This window comes from Salmo salar, chromosome ssa01 (genome assembly GCF_905237065.1).
Source record: "Salmo salar chromosome ssa01, Ssal_v3.1, whole genome shotgun sequence".
Classification (NCBI taxonomy): Eukaryota; Metazoa; Chordata; class Actinopteri; order Salmoniformes; family Salmonidae; genus Salmo; species Salmo salar.
This window is the reverse complement of record NC_059442.1, coordinates 19403541-19419337: the sequence shown is the minus strand read 5'-3', so window position 1 is coordinate 19419337 and position 15797 is coordinate 19403541. Positions and strand designations below refer to the sequence as shown.

Below are 15797 nucleotides of genomic sequence, written 5' to 3'. Positions count from 1 at the left end.
TTTGATTTTGATCATTTGTTATTGAAAAGCACTCTAGAAATAGTTATTATTATTTTTGTTAAAAAATAGCATAGTGAATTTTCTGATACATTGTGCGTCCGTCCATAGTGACTGTAAAATACAGCTTCAACATCCGTATAATACATTGACAATATCATCTAACCCTGAGACATTAGTGACAGAAGCAGTTGTGTTTGACCTTGAACACAAACCAGATCTCTGCTCTCTGAGGCTAAGGAGTAAAGTACAGCCACATCCAAAATTATTGGCGTCCTTGATGAACATGAGCAAAAAATTATGTATCAAATAAATAATACAAATACTGAGCTATAATGTAATACTTTCTGCACCCTCCCCTTGCGAGGATAACAACCCAGCCTTTTTATATAATGTTTTATGATATTGGAGAACACATTGGTAGGGGTCTTAGACCATTACTCCATACAGAATCTTTCCAGATCCTTGAGATCCTTCAGTCTGCACTTATGGACTGCCCTCTTCAATTCAAACCACAGGTTTTCAATGGGGTTCATGTACGGAGACTGAGATGACCATCGCAAAATATAGATTTTTGGTCAATTAACCATTTCTTTGTAGATTTTGAATTGCGCTTGTGGTCATTGTCTTGGAAGATCAACTTGCGGCCAAGTTTCATCCACCTGGCAGAGGCAACCATATTTTTGGCTAAAATGTCCTGAAACTTGGTAGTTCATGATGCCGTTGACTTAACAAGGGCCCCAGGACTAGTGGAAGCAAAACAGCCCCAGAACACTAAAGATCTACCACAATATTTTACAGTAGGTATGAGGTTATTTTCTGCATATGCATCTTTCTTACAAGGCCAAACCCACCACTGCTGTGTGTGGCCAAAGACCTCTATTTTCTTCTCATCTGACCATAGCACCCGGTTCCAATCCAAGTGCCAATGCCATTTAGCAAACTCCAGTCATTTACATTTGTTGGTTGACCTCAATAAATGCTTTTTTATGGCAACCCTTCCAAATAGCCTATTGGCATGGAGGTCGCATCTAACTGTAGATTTGGAGACTTAGTGACCCCAAGATGTGACCAAGTTTTGTAATTTCTTCAACTGTGGCCCTTGCAATCTTTGCCTCTCGAACGATCTTCCTTGCTGTGCGTGGGGACAAAATACACCTGTCCTCTACCAGGCAAGTTTACCACTGTTGCAGTGGTTTTAAACTTCTTATTTGTTGCCCTAATAGTGGTAAGTGGCATAGTTAGTTTTTTTGTCTCATTGGCTGATTAATGAAAGTCAACAATCATTTATCTCTTTTCATTTGTGAGTTCTTTGCCTTGCCCCATGTTTATTATTAATATTTATTTATTTAACTAGGCAAGTCAGTTTAGAACAAATTCTTATTTACAATGATGGCCTACCAAAAGGCAAAAGGGCTCCTACGGGGACGGGGGCTGGGATAAAAGAAAAATAATAATAATAATATAGGACAAAAAACACATCACGACCTGAGAGACACCACAACACTACAAAAAGAGAGACCTAACACAACAACATAGCATGGCAGCAACACATGACAACACAGCATGGTAGCAACACAACATGACAGAGTGCATTGATGTGTCCTATAAAGAGCATTGGCGGCAAATCTGATGGCCAAATGGTAAAGAACCTCTAGCTGCTCGAGAGCACCCTTACCTGCCGATCTATAAATTAATCTAGCATGGGTAGGATGGTCATCTGAATCAGGGTTAGTTTGGCGGCTGGGGTGAAAGAGGCGCGATTACGATAGAGGAAACCAAGTCGAGATTTAACCTTAGCCTGCAGCTTTGATATGTGCTGAGAGAAGGACAGTGTACCGTCTAGCCATACTCCCAAGTACTTGTATGAGGTGACTACCTCAAGCTCTAAACCCTCAGAGGTAGTAATCACACCGGTGTGGAGAGGGGCATTCTTCTTACCAAACCACATGACCTTTGTTTTGGAGGTGTTTTGAAGGTGCCAAAGACCCCTCAGAGACACCAATACTCATTAGCCGGCCTACAAGAATGGAATGGTCTACCGCATCAAAAGCTTTGGCCAAGTAAATAAAAATAGCAGCACAACATTGCTTAAACAAATCAAATCAAAGTTTATTTGTCACATGCGCCGAATTCAACAGGTGTAGACCTTACAGTGAAATGCTTACTTACAGGCTCTAACCAATAGTGCAAAAAAGGTATTAGGTGAACAATAGGAAGGTAAAGAAATAAAACAACAGTAAAAAGACAGGCTATATACAGTAGTGAGGCTATAACAGTAGCGAGGCTACATACAGACACCGGTTAGTCAGGCTGATTGAGGTCGTATGTACATGTAAATATGGTTAAAGTGACTGCATATGTGATGAACAGAGAGTAGCAGTAGCGTAAAAGAGGGGTTGGCGGGTGGTGGGTGGCGGGTGGCGGGACACAATGCAGATAGCCCGGTTAGCCAATGTGCGGGAGCACTGGTTGGTCAGCCCAATTGAGGTAGTATGTACATGATTGTACAGTTAAAGTGACTATGCATATATGATAAACAGAAAGTTGCAGCAGCGTAAAAAGAGGGGTTGGGGGGGGGCACACAATGCAAATAGTCCGGGTGGCCATTTGATTACCTATTCAGGAGTCTTATGGCTTGGGGGTAAAAAATTTTGAGAAGCCTTTTTGTCCTAGACTTGGCACTACGGTGTCGCTTGCTGTGCGGTAGTAGAGAGAACAGTCTATGACTGGGGTGGCTGGGGTCTTTGACAATTTCTCGGGCCTTCCTCTGACACCGCCTGGTGTAGAGGTCCTGGATAGCAGGCAGCTTAGCCCCAGTGATTTACTGGGCCATACGCATTACCCTCTGTAGTGCCTTGCGGTCAGAGGCCGAGCAATTGCCGTACCAGGCAGTGATGCAACCAGTCAGGATGCTCTCGATGTTGCAGCTGTAGAACCTTTTGTGGCTCTCAGGACCCATGCCAAATCTTTTTAGTTTCCTGAGGGGGAATAGGCTTTGTTGTGCCCTCTTCACGACTGTCTTGGTGTGTTTGGACCATTCTAGTTTGTTGTTGATGTGGACACCAAGGAACTTGAAGCTCCCAACCTGCTCCACTACAGCCCCATCGATGAGAATGGGGGCGTGCTCGGTCCTCCTTTTCCTGTAGTCCACAATCATCTCCTTAGTCTTGGTTACGTTGAGGGATAGGTTGTTTTTCTGGCACCACCCGGCCAGGTCTCTGACCTCCTCCCTATAGGCTGTCTCGTCGTTGTCGGTGATCAGGCCTACCACTGTTGTGTCGTTTGCAAACTTAATGATGGTGTTGGAGTCGTGCCTGGCCATGCAGTCGTGGGTGAACAGGGAGTACAGGAGGGGACTGAGCACACACCCCTTGGGAGCTCCAGTGTTGAGGATCAGCGTGGCAGATGTGTTGCTACCTACCCTCACCACCTGGGGGCGGCCGGTCAGGAAGTCCAAGATCCAGTTGCAGAGGGAGGTGTTTAGTCCCAGGATCCTTAGCTTAGTGATGAGCTTTGAGGGTACTATGGTGTTGAACGCTGAGCTGTAGTCAATGAATAGCATTCTCACATAAGCGTTCCTTTTGTCCAGGTGGGAAAGGGCAGTGTGGAGTGCAATAGAGATTGCATCATCTGTGGATCTGTTTGGGCGGTATGCAAATTGGAGTGGGTCTAGGGTTTCTTGGATAATGGTGTTGATGTGAGCCATTACCAACCTTTCAAAGCACTTCATGGCTACAGACATGAGTGCTACAGGTCTGTAGTCATTTAGGAAGGTTGCCTTTGTGTTCTTGGGCACAAGGACTATGGTGGTCTGCTTGAAACATGTTGGTATTACAGACTCAATCAGGGACATGTTGAAAATGTCAGTGAAGACACATGCCAGTTGGTCAGCACATGCCCGGAGCACACGTCCTGGTTATCCGTCTGGCCCCGCATCCTTGTGTATGTTGACCTGTTTAAAAGGTCTTACTCACGTCGGCTACGGAGAGCGTGATCACACAGTCGCCCGGAACAGCTGATGCTCTCCTGCATGCCTCAGTTTTGCTTGCCTCAAAGCGAGCATAGAAGTGATTTAGCTCGTATGGTAGGCTCGTGTCACTGGGCAGCTCGCGGCTGTGCTTCCCTTTGTAGTCTGTAATAGTTTACAAGCCCTGCCACATAAGACGAGCATCGGAGCCGGTGTAGTATGATTCAATCTTAGCCCTGTTTTGACTCTTTGCCTGTTTGATGGTTCGTCTGAGGGCATAGCAGGATTTCTTGTAAGCTTCCGTGTTAGAGTCCCGCACCTTGAAAGCGGCAGCTCTACCCTTTAGCTCAGTGCGAATGTTGCCTGTAATCCATTGCTTCTGGTTGGGGTACGTACAGTCACTGTGAGGCTGACGTCCTCGATGCCCTTATTGATAAAGCTAGTGATTGATGTGGTGTACTCCTCAATGCCATCAGAAGAATCCCGGAACATGTTACAGTCTGTGATAGCAAAACAGTCCTGTAGTTTAGCATTTGCTTCATCTGACCACTTTTTTATAGACCAAGTCACTGGTGCTTCCAGCTTTAATTTTTGCTTGGAAGCAGGAATCAGGAGGATAGAGTTGTGGTCGGATCTACCAAATGGAGGGCGAGGGAGAGCTTTGTACGCGTCTCTGTGTGTGGAGTACAGGTGATCTAGATATCCCACTAGCTGAATATCCATGTCGTCATTCAGCCACGATTCCATGAAACACAGGATATTACAGTTTTTGATGTCCCATTGGTAGGATATTCGTGATCGTACTTCATATAGTTTATTGTCCAATGATTGCACGTTGGCGAGTAGTATTGGCGGTAACGGCAGCTTTTCCACACGTCTTTTCCGGGTCCTGACCAGGCATCCGGCTCTTTGTCCTCTGTACCTGTGTAGCTTCCTCTTGCAAATAACAGGGATGTTGGCCATGTCGAGTGTTTGGAGAATGTCCTGTGCGTCTTGCTTGTTGAAGAAAAAATCTTTGTCTAATCCGAGGTGAGTGATCGCTGTCCTGATATCCAGAAGCTCTTTTTTGCCTTAAGATACGGTTGCAGAAACATTATGTACAAAATAAGTTACAAATAACTCGAAAAAAACCCACATAATAGAACAATTGGTTGGGGGCCCGTAAAACTGCTGCCATTTCTTCCGGTGCCATTTTACAGTAGAATCAAGGGCAATGGTGAAATCATTTAGGACCTTTAACTTCTTGTGGGCAGGTGGCAGGATTCGGTATTTCGGATGACTGACGTGCCCAAAGTAAACTGCCTGTTACTCAGGCCCAGAAGCTAGGATATGCATATAATTGGTAGTATTGGATGGAAAACACTCTGAAAACACTCTGTTTCCAAAACTGTTAAAATAATGTCTGTGAGTATAACAGAACTGATATAGCAGGTGAAAACCTGAGGAGAATCCACCCAGGATTTTTTGTTGTTGAGCTCACCACTCATTATAATGGCTGTCTAATGGTATATCAAAGGAATACCTTCCAGATTGCAGTTCCTAGGGCTTCCAGTAGATGTCACCAGTCTTCAGAAAGAGTTTCAGGCTTGTTTTTGAAAAATGAGCTAGAATTTGTAGTTTTTCTAAGTGGCTCCCATTTTGGCTGTAGTGTTGTGGTGGGCGAGCACTTCATTATTTATCTCCGGTAATGAACATACTATTCTCCGTCTTAAATTTTATCGTTTATTTACATATTTGGGTACCTGAGGAAGGATTACAAACATTGTTTGACTTGTTTGGACGAAGTCTATTGGTAACCTTTGGGATTCATTTGTATGCATTTTGAACGAGGGAAACCGGTGGATTACTGAATGAAGAGCGCCAACTAAAATGACATATTATGGATATAAAGAAGGACTTTATCGAACAAAAGGACAATTTGTTATGTAACTGGGACCCTTGGGATTGCAAAAAGAGTAAGATCTTCATAGGTAAGTGATTTATATTAGCGCTATTTCTGACTTTCGTGAAGCCTCTGCTTGGTTGGAAAATGTTTGTAATGCTTTTGTATGCGGGGCGCTGTCCTGCATGGTATGCTTTTGCCGTAATCTGAAATCTGACAAAGCGGCTGGATTAACAAGAAGTTAAGCTTTTAAACGATGTAAGACACTTGTATTTTCATGAATGTTTAATATTACTTTAATATTACGATTTTGTATTTTGAATTTGGCGCGCTCCTGATTTCACCGAATGTTGTCAAATTTGATCCTGGTAACGGGATCTCCGCTCTAAGAGGTTAACCTTTTCATACATGAGTTCCAAATATCTCTAACGGTCGCCCCAGCGTGAGTTTTTTGATGCACGTGATGTTAGAATGTTATCTCCATTCCAGAATGTGATTGTTAGGCAACAGTACATTTAATCTGTGCTGCCCTCAAACCAAGGCATGCAGCTTGTTTTTATTTATAGGTTGTTTTCAACTTGTCAATTTCAAATGATTTTCTAACAAGTTGTATTTTCTAAGAACAGTTTGAATTGAGGTGTGTTCCGCCTCCTCATTCATTCACATAAAAGTAGTCCTTTTTACTTTTGCGGACAATACATTTTTTGGACATTTCTGACCCGGACAAAATTCCCCAAGCACTTCCCAATTGTTTGTACAGTTCAAGTCTGCAGACATTTGCACATCTCCCGTCAGAACAGGATCTGCACACACGTGTTCACATTTTCTGTCTGTTGCCTGCATCGCAGTCATTGTTGTGTTCATTACTAATAATAACTTTGGAAATGTGTGCGTTTCTATCAAAGTAAGTGCCTTATTGCATTATAATAGTTTCTGTATGTCGTTTCTACTGTATCTCACTGTATGTATAGAGCATAATATATTTGTGTATATTCCTTATAACAGTGGACACGCGAGGTAACGTTATTCATTTCATAACCTTTATGGTGTTATATTCAATCGTGTTTATGTAGCTAGCTACATTTTTCTATTAGCGCTGTATAACAATGCTAATTGCGTCAGAGAAGTATTAGCTTGTGTTGTATTTTGAAGCTACCCTGCCCTTACGACTCCCAAGTGGCGCAGCGGTCTAAGGCACAGACTCTCAAGGCTAGAGGTGTCACTACAGACACCCTGGTTCAAATCCAGTCTGTGTTTCTATCAAAGTAAGTGCCTTATTACATTATAATAGTTTCTGTATGTGAACTGCATGTCCAATTACAAAAAATACCTTGTTCAGTAATCATCTCACCTGTTAGTTGGCAGTGAACTATGTTGCCATTGAGGGCAGCAGTGTCAATCAGATGGAAAAATATCTTCTTATACCACTTGGTCGTTTTCCGAGTGCATTCCACAAAGCTGTTTATCATGTCCAGGTTATCCAGTGCCCCCATTTTGAGGTTATAGTCAAGCACACAGTCTGGTCTGATTTTTCTCTCTCCTGTCAGGTGGTCCACCTTCCCTGTGGCCGACATGGTTGCTGTATGGACAGTGGAGAGGATATGGACGTCTCGTTTGTCATGCCACTTTACTGCCAGCTGTTGACCGTTCTCCTTGAACTCCACCTCCCCTCTCTGCATCTTCCTGCATCCGAATGCCGGCATCCCCTTCCTGTTCGACCTGACTGTGCCACAGGCCCCTGTGCATTTGGAGAGCAGATGCTGGAAGAGTGTGGGACTGCTGTAACAATTGTCCACATACAAAGTGTGTCCCTTGCTGAGATGAGGAGCCAGCATGGTCATCACCACGGACCCGGACCCCCCAAGCCCCTCATAATGTTGAATGTCAGTGGTGGACCCTGTGTAAACTATAATGTCCTAGACAAATCCTGTATTCACGTCGCACATGACAAAGAACTTGACCTCACACCTGTGCCTTTTGGAGGGAATATATTGACGGAAAGCCAGCCTACCTTTCCATAACATCAGTGACTCATCACTGCATAGGTCCTGCAAAGACCAGACCAAATGCTGATGTCAGGCTGGTAAGAACATTTCTTACTTTGTATAACGGGTCATTTAGGATGGGAGTAGCATTGTTGACGAAATACAGGCATCGCAGCAGAACTAGGAAGTGGTCTTGGGAAAAGAGGGTGGCAAAGAAGGGAGTTGCAAACATAGGATCTGTGCTCCAGTATTCTCTTAGGGAGATCTTCTTTACTATCCCCATGAGAAGGACTGTCACCAGGAAGGTATACATTTCACTAATTGTGGTTGTCACCCATTTAGCGAGTTTCCCCCTCACTCCTGGCTCTCTCTTCTCCTGTAGCTCCAAGTTATTGTGATTGTCTCGTCTACTATGTCTCCCACCAGCTCCACCTGTCAGAAACAACTTGAAGCATTCTGCCTCAGATGGAAATGGCAAGGGGCATTGCACTCCAGACTGGGACTCTTCAAAGCAAACAGCAGGGCCAGGAGGGGTGAAATGGCTGGCGGCCTTCCAGCTACCACAGAACTCCTGTACTTCATCCACTGTCGGTCTGCCTCCATCACCACCAGCATCTTCAAAGGGACCTGGGACTTCATCAGTGGACAAGGAGTTCTCAGATTCAGGGTTCTCAATGACTACAAGTTTGGGGGGCAGCTCCTCACTGTCAGAATCTGATTCCTGACTTTCATACTCAGACTCATTGCCAGAATTTAAAAAATCTCCAGAATTTCCGCATTTGTGAGTTGTCTCCTTTTGAAAGACATTTCTAATGCTACAGCTTATCTCACCTATCTCACATGACTATCAGAAAATGTTTTGTGTGGTAATTATTTATATATTTACTGTTTTATTCACATGTTTTCAAGTACTATTGACAAATCATGCATTCTGATTCTTGCATAGATTGTAATGGGCACATATTATGTGTGTAAAATACTTTCTGATGAGCTAAGCTAATTCCAGCTATGTGTGGAGCCATGTTTGTTGACATACAATGCATTATGGGTGTCATGTAAACGTCTGTCGGACCAAAGATGTTGTAACAAAATGAGGTGAGTAAGAGTTCACTCATTTTTTGAGAACTTCCGGAAGTGAATGGTGGGATGTGAACGATGGTAGATGACACACACCCTTCAACATGCATACTATAAACAGACCATACTCATCTTGTCTTCTCTTATTATCTTTGGTTTCTCTGAGAGAAAAAAAGCATGGTGGTGAGGAGAAACTACCCATCGTCGGATTAGTTTTGATTTCTAGAAAGTGTTTTACTCAATTATTTCGATCAATGGTGAGCTCACCCATGATGTGATTAATTATAATAGTAATTGCTATTAGCTAATTCATATTGTAGTTTATGTCAGCCGAGAGTTATAAAAATATGACCGCTATATGTTACGTCAATCTTTCCTCAGTTAGCGCTAGGACAAATGTAGCCTACATTTGTTTGGTTTGGATGATTGTGTTATGCTGTAGATACTTCTGTGAATGTCTGAACATTGCATCCAAAAATAAACTGCTCACATTCCGAACATAACTTTGTAAGGACTGTGTTTGTGCAAAATGTTTCTGAAAAAACAGTGTGGCCAGCTCATAGGCTGATTGTTGCGTCATTCGAAACTGGCCATTCTAAATAAGCTTTCTAAATAAGCGTTCGAATCACACCGTTTGATCGTACGCTACAAGGATCACTGTAGAATGATCACACCTGTGTGTTGGTACGTGTGAAATGGTTAAGGTTGCAGTGACACATCCATAACCTGAGCAGAAACCAGATTGCATACCAGAGAGAATACAACAGGCATCAAGAAAACCAGTTAGTTAATTATTGCCAAGTTTTTCCAACACTTTTGATAAACATGGCGAAATAGAAATTGGCCAATAACAGTTAAGATCAGCTTGATCTCCCCCTTTAAATAAATGATGCACTGTGGCTGCCATCCAAGAAATGGGAACCTCCCCAGAGAGGAAAGACAGGTTAAAAAGGTCAGAGATAGGCTTGGCAATGATAGGGGCAGCAACCTTAAAGAAGAAAGGGTCTAAACCTTCTGACCCAGATGTTTTTTGGGGGTCAAGGTTAAGGAGCTCCTTTAGCACCTCGGACTCAGTGACCGCCTGCAGGGAGAAACTTTGTAGCGGGGCAGGGGGAAAAGAGGGAGGAGCATCAGGGCTATTCGCATTAGAAGGGGTGGGAGATGAGGAAATGTTGGACGGGCAAGGAGGCATGGTTGAGTCAAATAGGAATCCTGACTTAATGAAGTGGTGATTAACTTCTATGAGCTACGTGGGACTCTAGCGTCCCACCTACGGGACACAGCCAGTGAAATATCAGGGCGGCAAATTCAAAAACAACTAAATGTCATAATTCAACTTTCTCAAACATACAACTATTTTACACCATTTTAAAGATACACTTCTCCTTGATGTAACCACATTGTCCGATTTCAAAAAGGATTTACAGCAAAAGCAAAACATTAGATTATGTTAGGAGAGTACATAGACAAATATAACCACACAGCCATTTTCCAAGCAAGGACATGTCAATAAAACCCAAAACACAGCTAAATGAAGCACTAACCTTTGACGATCTTCATCAGATGACACTCCTAGGACATTATGTTACACAATACATGTATGTTTTGTTCGATAAAGTTCATATTTATATCCAAAAACAGCATTTTACATTGGCGCGTGTTGTTCAGAAAATGTATTCCCACCAAAACCTTCGGTGAATGTGCACATCAATTTACAAAAATACTCATCATAAACATTGACAAAATATATAACAATTATTTAAAGAATTATGGATAGACTACTCCTGGATGCAACCGCTTTGTCAGATTTTAAAATAGCTTTACGGAGAAAGCACATTTTTCAATATTCTGAGTACATAGCTCAGCCATCACAGAGAGCTATACAGACACCCGCCAAGTTGGGGGCAACCTAAACTCAGAATTAGTATTAGAAATATTCTCTTACTTTTGCTGATCTTCGTCAGAATGCACTCCCAGGACTGCTATTTCCACAAGAAATGTTGTTTTTGTTCGAAATAATCCATATTTAATCATGCAAACAGATCACTTATCCAAAGGCATAACGTGCGAGCGTGGAACCAGAGACGAAAAGTCAAAATGTTCCATTACCGTACTTAGAAGCATGTCAAACGCTGTTTAAAATCAATCTTTATGGTATTTTTTACGTAAAATTGCAATAATATTCCAACCGGACAATAGCATATTCATTCAAGAAGAAAAAGAAGGAACTGCGCGCTCGCGTGACTGCGCATATCCAATCCCTTTGTTGCCAGGCAGTCCACTCAGAAATTGAGCTCCTATTATCTGCCCAGTGACAGGAGAATGCTCAAACCACTTTCTGAAGGCTTTAGAGAGCCAATGGAAGCCTTAGGAAGTGCAACGTAACCCCACGGATACTGTAGTTTCGAAAGGGACTAGAAAGAAGAACTACAATTCTCAGATCCTCCACTTCCTGGTTGACTTTTTCTCAGGTTTTTGCCTGCCATATGAGTTCTGTTATACTCACCAACACCATTCAAACAGTTTTAGAAACTTCAGAGTGTTTTCTATCCAAATCTACTAATAGAATGCATATTCTAGTTTCTGGGCCAGAGTAGTAACCTGTTTAAATTGGGTACGTTTTTCATCCGGCCGTGAAAATACTGCCCCCTAGCCCAGACAGGTTAACCGTTTTCCAGAACTTCTTGGGGTTAGACCCACAGAGAGAGAACTGCTTCATAAAATAATTAACTTTGGCCTTCTGGATAGACTGAGTGCACTTATTTCTCATTTGCCTGAACGAGAGCCAGTCAGCCTGAGTATGCGTGTGCCAAGCCTTTCGTCAAATGGAATTCTTAAGGTGGAGAAACTCTGCCAGATCACGGTCGAACCAGGGGCTGAACCTGTTTTTAATTCTCATTACACAGGGGCGTGTTTGTTAACAATACCACTGAAAATATCAAAAAAGAAGGTCCAAGCGTCTTTGACAGAGGGGATCAAGCTGATTCTATACCAATTTACAGAGGCCAGGTCATGAAGGGAGGCTTGCTAAGTAAAGTTTTTTAGCAAGCGTCTATGACAAATAAGGACAGGTTGTTTCACTGAGCAGCCATCACGAACACAGGCTGTAAAACAGTGATCACTAAGGTCATTACAGAAAACACCAGGCTGATACCTATCAGGATTATTTGTGAGGATAACATCAAGGAGAGTAGCCTTTTCTGGGTGTTTGGTGTCATACCTTGTGGGATTGGTAATAATCTGAGAAAGGGTTAGGGAATCCCATTGCTTTAGGACTTGGACAGGTGGTTTAAGCATGTCTAGTTTAGGTCACCTAGCAGGACACATTCCGACTATGTATAAGGGTCAAGGAGAGAGTTAGGGCATTTAGGGTACAGGTCGGTGTTGATGGTGGACGATAACACCCAGCAATAGTCAACAAAGAGCTATTTGAAATTTTAATGCTTAAAACCAGCAAATAAAATGTTCGGGAAAAGACTTGGTAGAGACAACCGAGCACTGAAGGTGTTCCTTGGTAAAGATTGGCACTCCACCACCTTTGGAAGATCTGTCTTGCCGAAAAAGGTTATAACCAGAAAGGTTAACATCATTGTTCAAAACACTATTTCTTAACCACGTCCCAGTAATGACCAACACATCTGGATTGGAGCTGTGAACCCACACTTTCAATTTATACATTTTAGGTAACAAGCTTCTAGTGTTAATGTGCAGAAAACCCAGGCTTTTACGAGAGCAGAAATCAGTGAAGCAGACATCAGAGCATGTCAGAATTGGGTCTAGCAACCGTAGATGGGCCAGGGAGTACATGCACATTTCCAGATATCATCAGCAGTAATACAATCACAAGCAAAAACTAAAGCAGGAAGTACCAGCGACTTGCTCAATACGGAAGTGGTCAAATGACAAGGATGCTACGCTACAGGACTGTTTTGCTAGCACAGACTGGAATAGTGACCGTGCGTACATACCCCAATAAAACCTATTCAACCTCAGGAGACTGAAAAGATTTGGCATGGGTCCTCAGATCCTCAAAAGGTTCTACAGCTGCACCATCAAGAGCATCCTGACTAGTTGCATCACTGCCTGGTATGGCAACTGCTCGGCCTCCGACCGCAAGGAACAACAGAGGGTAGTGCAAACAGCACAGTACATCACTGGGGCCAAGCTTCCTGCCATCCAGGACCTCTATACCAGGCGGTGTCAGAGGAAGGCCCTAAAAATTGTCAAAGACTCCAGCCACCCTAGTCATAGAGTGTTCTCTCTGCTTCTGCATGGCAAGAGGTACCGGAGCACCAAGTCTAGGTCCAAGAGGCTTCTAAACAGCTTCTACCCCCAAGCCATAAAACTCCTGAACATCTAATCAAAGGGCTACCCAGACCCCTCTTTATACGCTGCTTACTCTCTGTTTATAATCTATGCATAGTCACTTTAACACTACCTACATGTACATATTACCTCAATTACCTCGACTAACCGGTGCCCCCGCACATTGACTCTGTACCGGTACCCCCTGTATATAGTCTCACTATTGTTATTTTACTGCTGCTGTTTAATTTTTTTATACTTTTATTTTCTATTTTCTACTTATCTATTTTTTACTTAACACTTAGTACTTTATATTTTTTCTTAAAACTTCTTAAAGCATTGTTAGTTAAGGGCTTGTAAGGAAGCATTTCCCTGTAAGGTCTACACCTGTTGTATTCGGCGCATGTGACAAATACAATTTATTTTGATTTGATGTGAAATACTTCAATGATCCTCATCTAGGGAAAATTCTGCCACAATATATAGCAATAACGATTTCATAAAACTATAAAGAAGTAAGCCACTATAAAACAGAGCAAAACCACGTACTATAATTTAGACACTTTTGAAAAATATAATATAATTTTTCTTCTTAAAAAGTTGAGAGATAATTATGCATGTACTTTATTTTTAGCCAAATGAAAATAACATTTACTAAATTATTCTGATTAAACTTACATTTGAACTTCATGAATCTTACATGAGCGTTTTCATGTCATATTTACATAAAACTAATTGAGAAAACGCTGATTTGTTGCTAATGCTAAATCATAAGGCACAACGTGTGTGGTAGTGTGTGGGAGTGCAGTCATAATTCCTCATAAGACAGTCAGTGGGGTTTGTGTGTGTAAATTTACAGTGTGCCCATTTTCTAAAGAAGCACTATATGCAGAAATGTAGGCTCCAGTTAAAACAGACATGTACAAGCAGGATCCCCAGGAACTCTCTGATTGAGACATTACTGATTGTGGAGATTGAGAGGATTTGTATAATGTATGGCCAATAAAGGCTTCTAGTTTAGAAGGTTATACAAGTAAATCAAGGACATATCCTACTGTAGGAAAAAAGTATGAGGCACAGGCTACATATTGACAACATGGCCATCTATCCATTTGGATATCGTGTTTTGATATAATCCAGCACCGTTCCAAACATGCAGCGTTTCAAACGTTCAAGAATCACGTTGTATGTCAAATAGCAATGTTCTAGAAGCAACTCAGTTGAAAATGACTCTAAGGGAGCAATTCAATCCGTGTCTCGGAAATTCAGCGTTACAGCATCATTTAAATGTAAAGGCGATGTTTCCGCGGAGGCTGCATTCACCGTAAACGCTGCATATGTCAGATCAATCGTAAATTACCTTTACATTTCTAGCGCGCAATCTGTAACACTTCAGTTATACAGATTTGATAGAACCTTAAATAACTCTAAAATGATGTTTACCTTAATGAAATTCGTTCGGGAATGTGTAACAATTGCCCAATAAAGTTAATTGATGTATATGCCTATCATAGGAGTAGACGAATCTCATGACCGTGAGGGGAACTGATGTTGAAACTTCGAATAAAGTTGACTCAGTTTAGTAATCCTACTACACCAAACTAAAGCGATGAAAAAAATATTACTGAAATTGATTTTATACAAGTGCCCAAATATAGCCAGGCAGATTATCAATGAATGACTAGCTAGTAGGTTACTTACCGATCAAAACACTGAGCGCAATATTAATAAAAATGTGTCTTCCTATATAATCCATGGCTCTTTTTGGAAGGATCCTGGAAAGAGTTCTCTATTTTGCACTTTTGCCACTGTATTTATTCATGTAAACAAATGCTAAACTAAAACACGTTTTCGAGATCACTAAGTCCCAAGGACGCGCAGCCTCTTTGCAAGTGCAGTTTCTTCTCCCGCTTGCAGTAGTCTAATAAAACATTCTGATGCTGATGCCGCAGCGATTGGGTCTGAACTCGCGACAGACTCAAACTCTCTCTCTCTCTCTTTGGGTTACTACCTCTGCCTAGTCAGAAACTTGGTCCTAACGCCTGCTTATCTTTTTTTACCGAGCAGTTATTGCGCCATACTGTACACTGCCTTGCAGAGGGCTTGTATGTGGCGGTTGGTATGGTCATGCCATGGTGTACTGTTTGCGTTAAGAAATCGTAACCTTCCAATGTTTTCAGATTTGTATGAAATATGACCAATAATTAATTACAATATGAGTGAAAAACTTTTCCTTCCAAAAAATGTAATTAAGTATTTTACAAGCAGCTTCTCCGGTTTGGAATTGTGTGGGTATACCCCAGAAACAGAATGGTGTGGAAGTATACTGTGATTACAAATATTAATGTAAGTAGACCACTGATTGGTCAGCTCAGCCAATGAGGCCAGATGATATCATTCTCTATGTGGAAATAGCCAGTGTTGTTTTCTCAAATGTATGCTTTGGCCACAAATACGAGTATAAAACAAGTCAACAACATCATTTGAGTATGAGTGAACAGAATATTAACTTTTAATGTGATATTTTCACTGGACAGTTACTTTAAAGCAATATAAAAGGAAAATATATAGTATAAGTTGA

At 41.9% G+C, this 15797-nt stretch overlaps 1 protein-coding gene across 2 annotated transcripts in view; it reads right to left on the bottom strand.

The window, feature by feature from the left end:
* The window catches only part of LOC106571863 (ALK tyrosine kinase receptor), a 105714-nt gene extending 90546 nt beyond the window's left edge, over positions 1–15168 (bottom strand). For both annotated transcript variants that reach the window (XM_014145404.2, XM_045714864.1), the window contains exon 1: positions 14918–15168. In XM_014145404.2, the coding sequence (XP_014000879.2) occupies positions 14918–14972 (55 nt within the window). In that variant the 5' untranslated portion in view covers positions 14973–15168. The remainder of the gene's footprint in view (positions 1–14917) is intronic.
* Between the last annotated feature and the right edge of the window lie 629 nt (positions 15169–15797).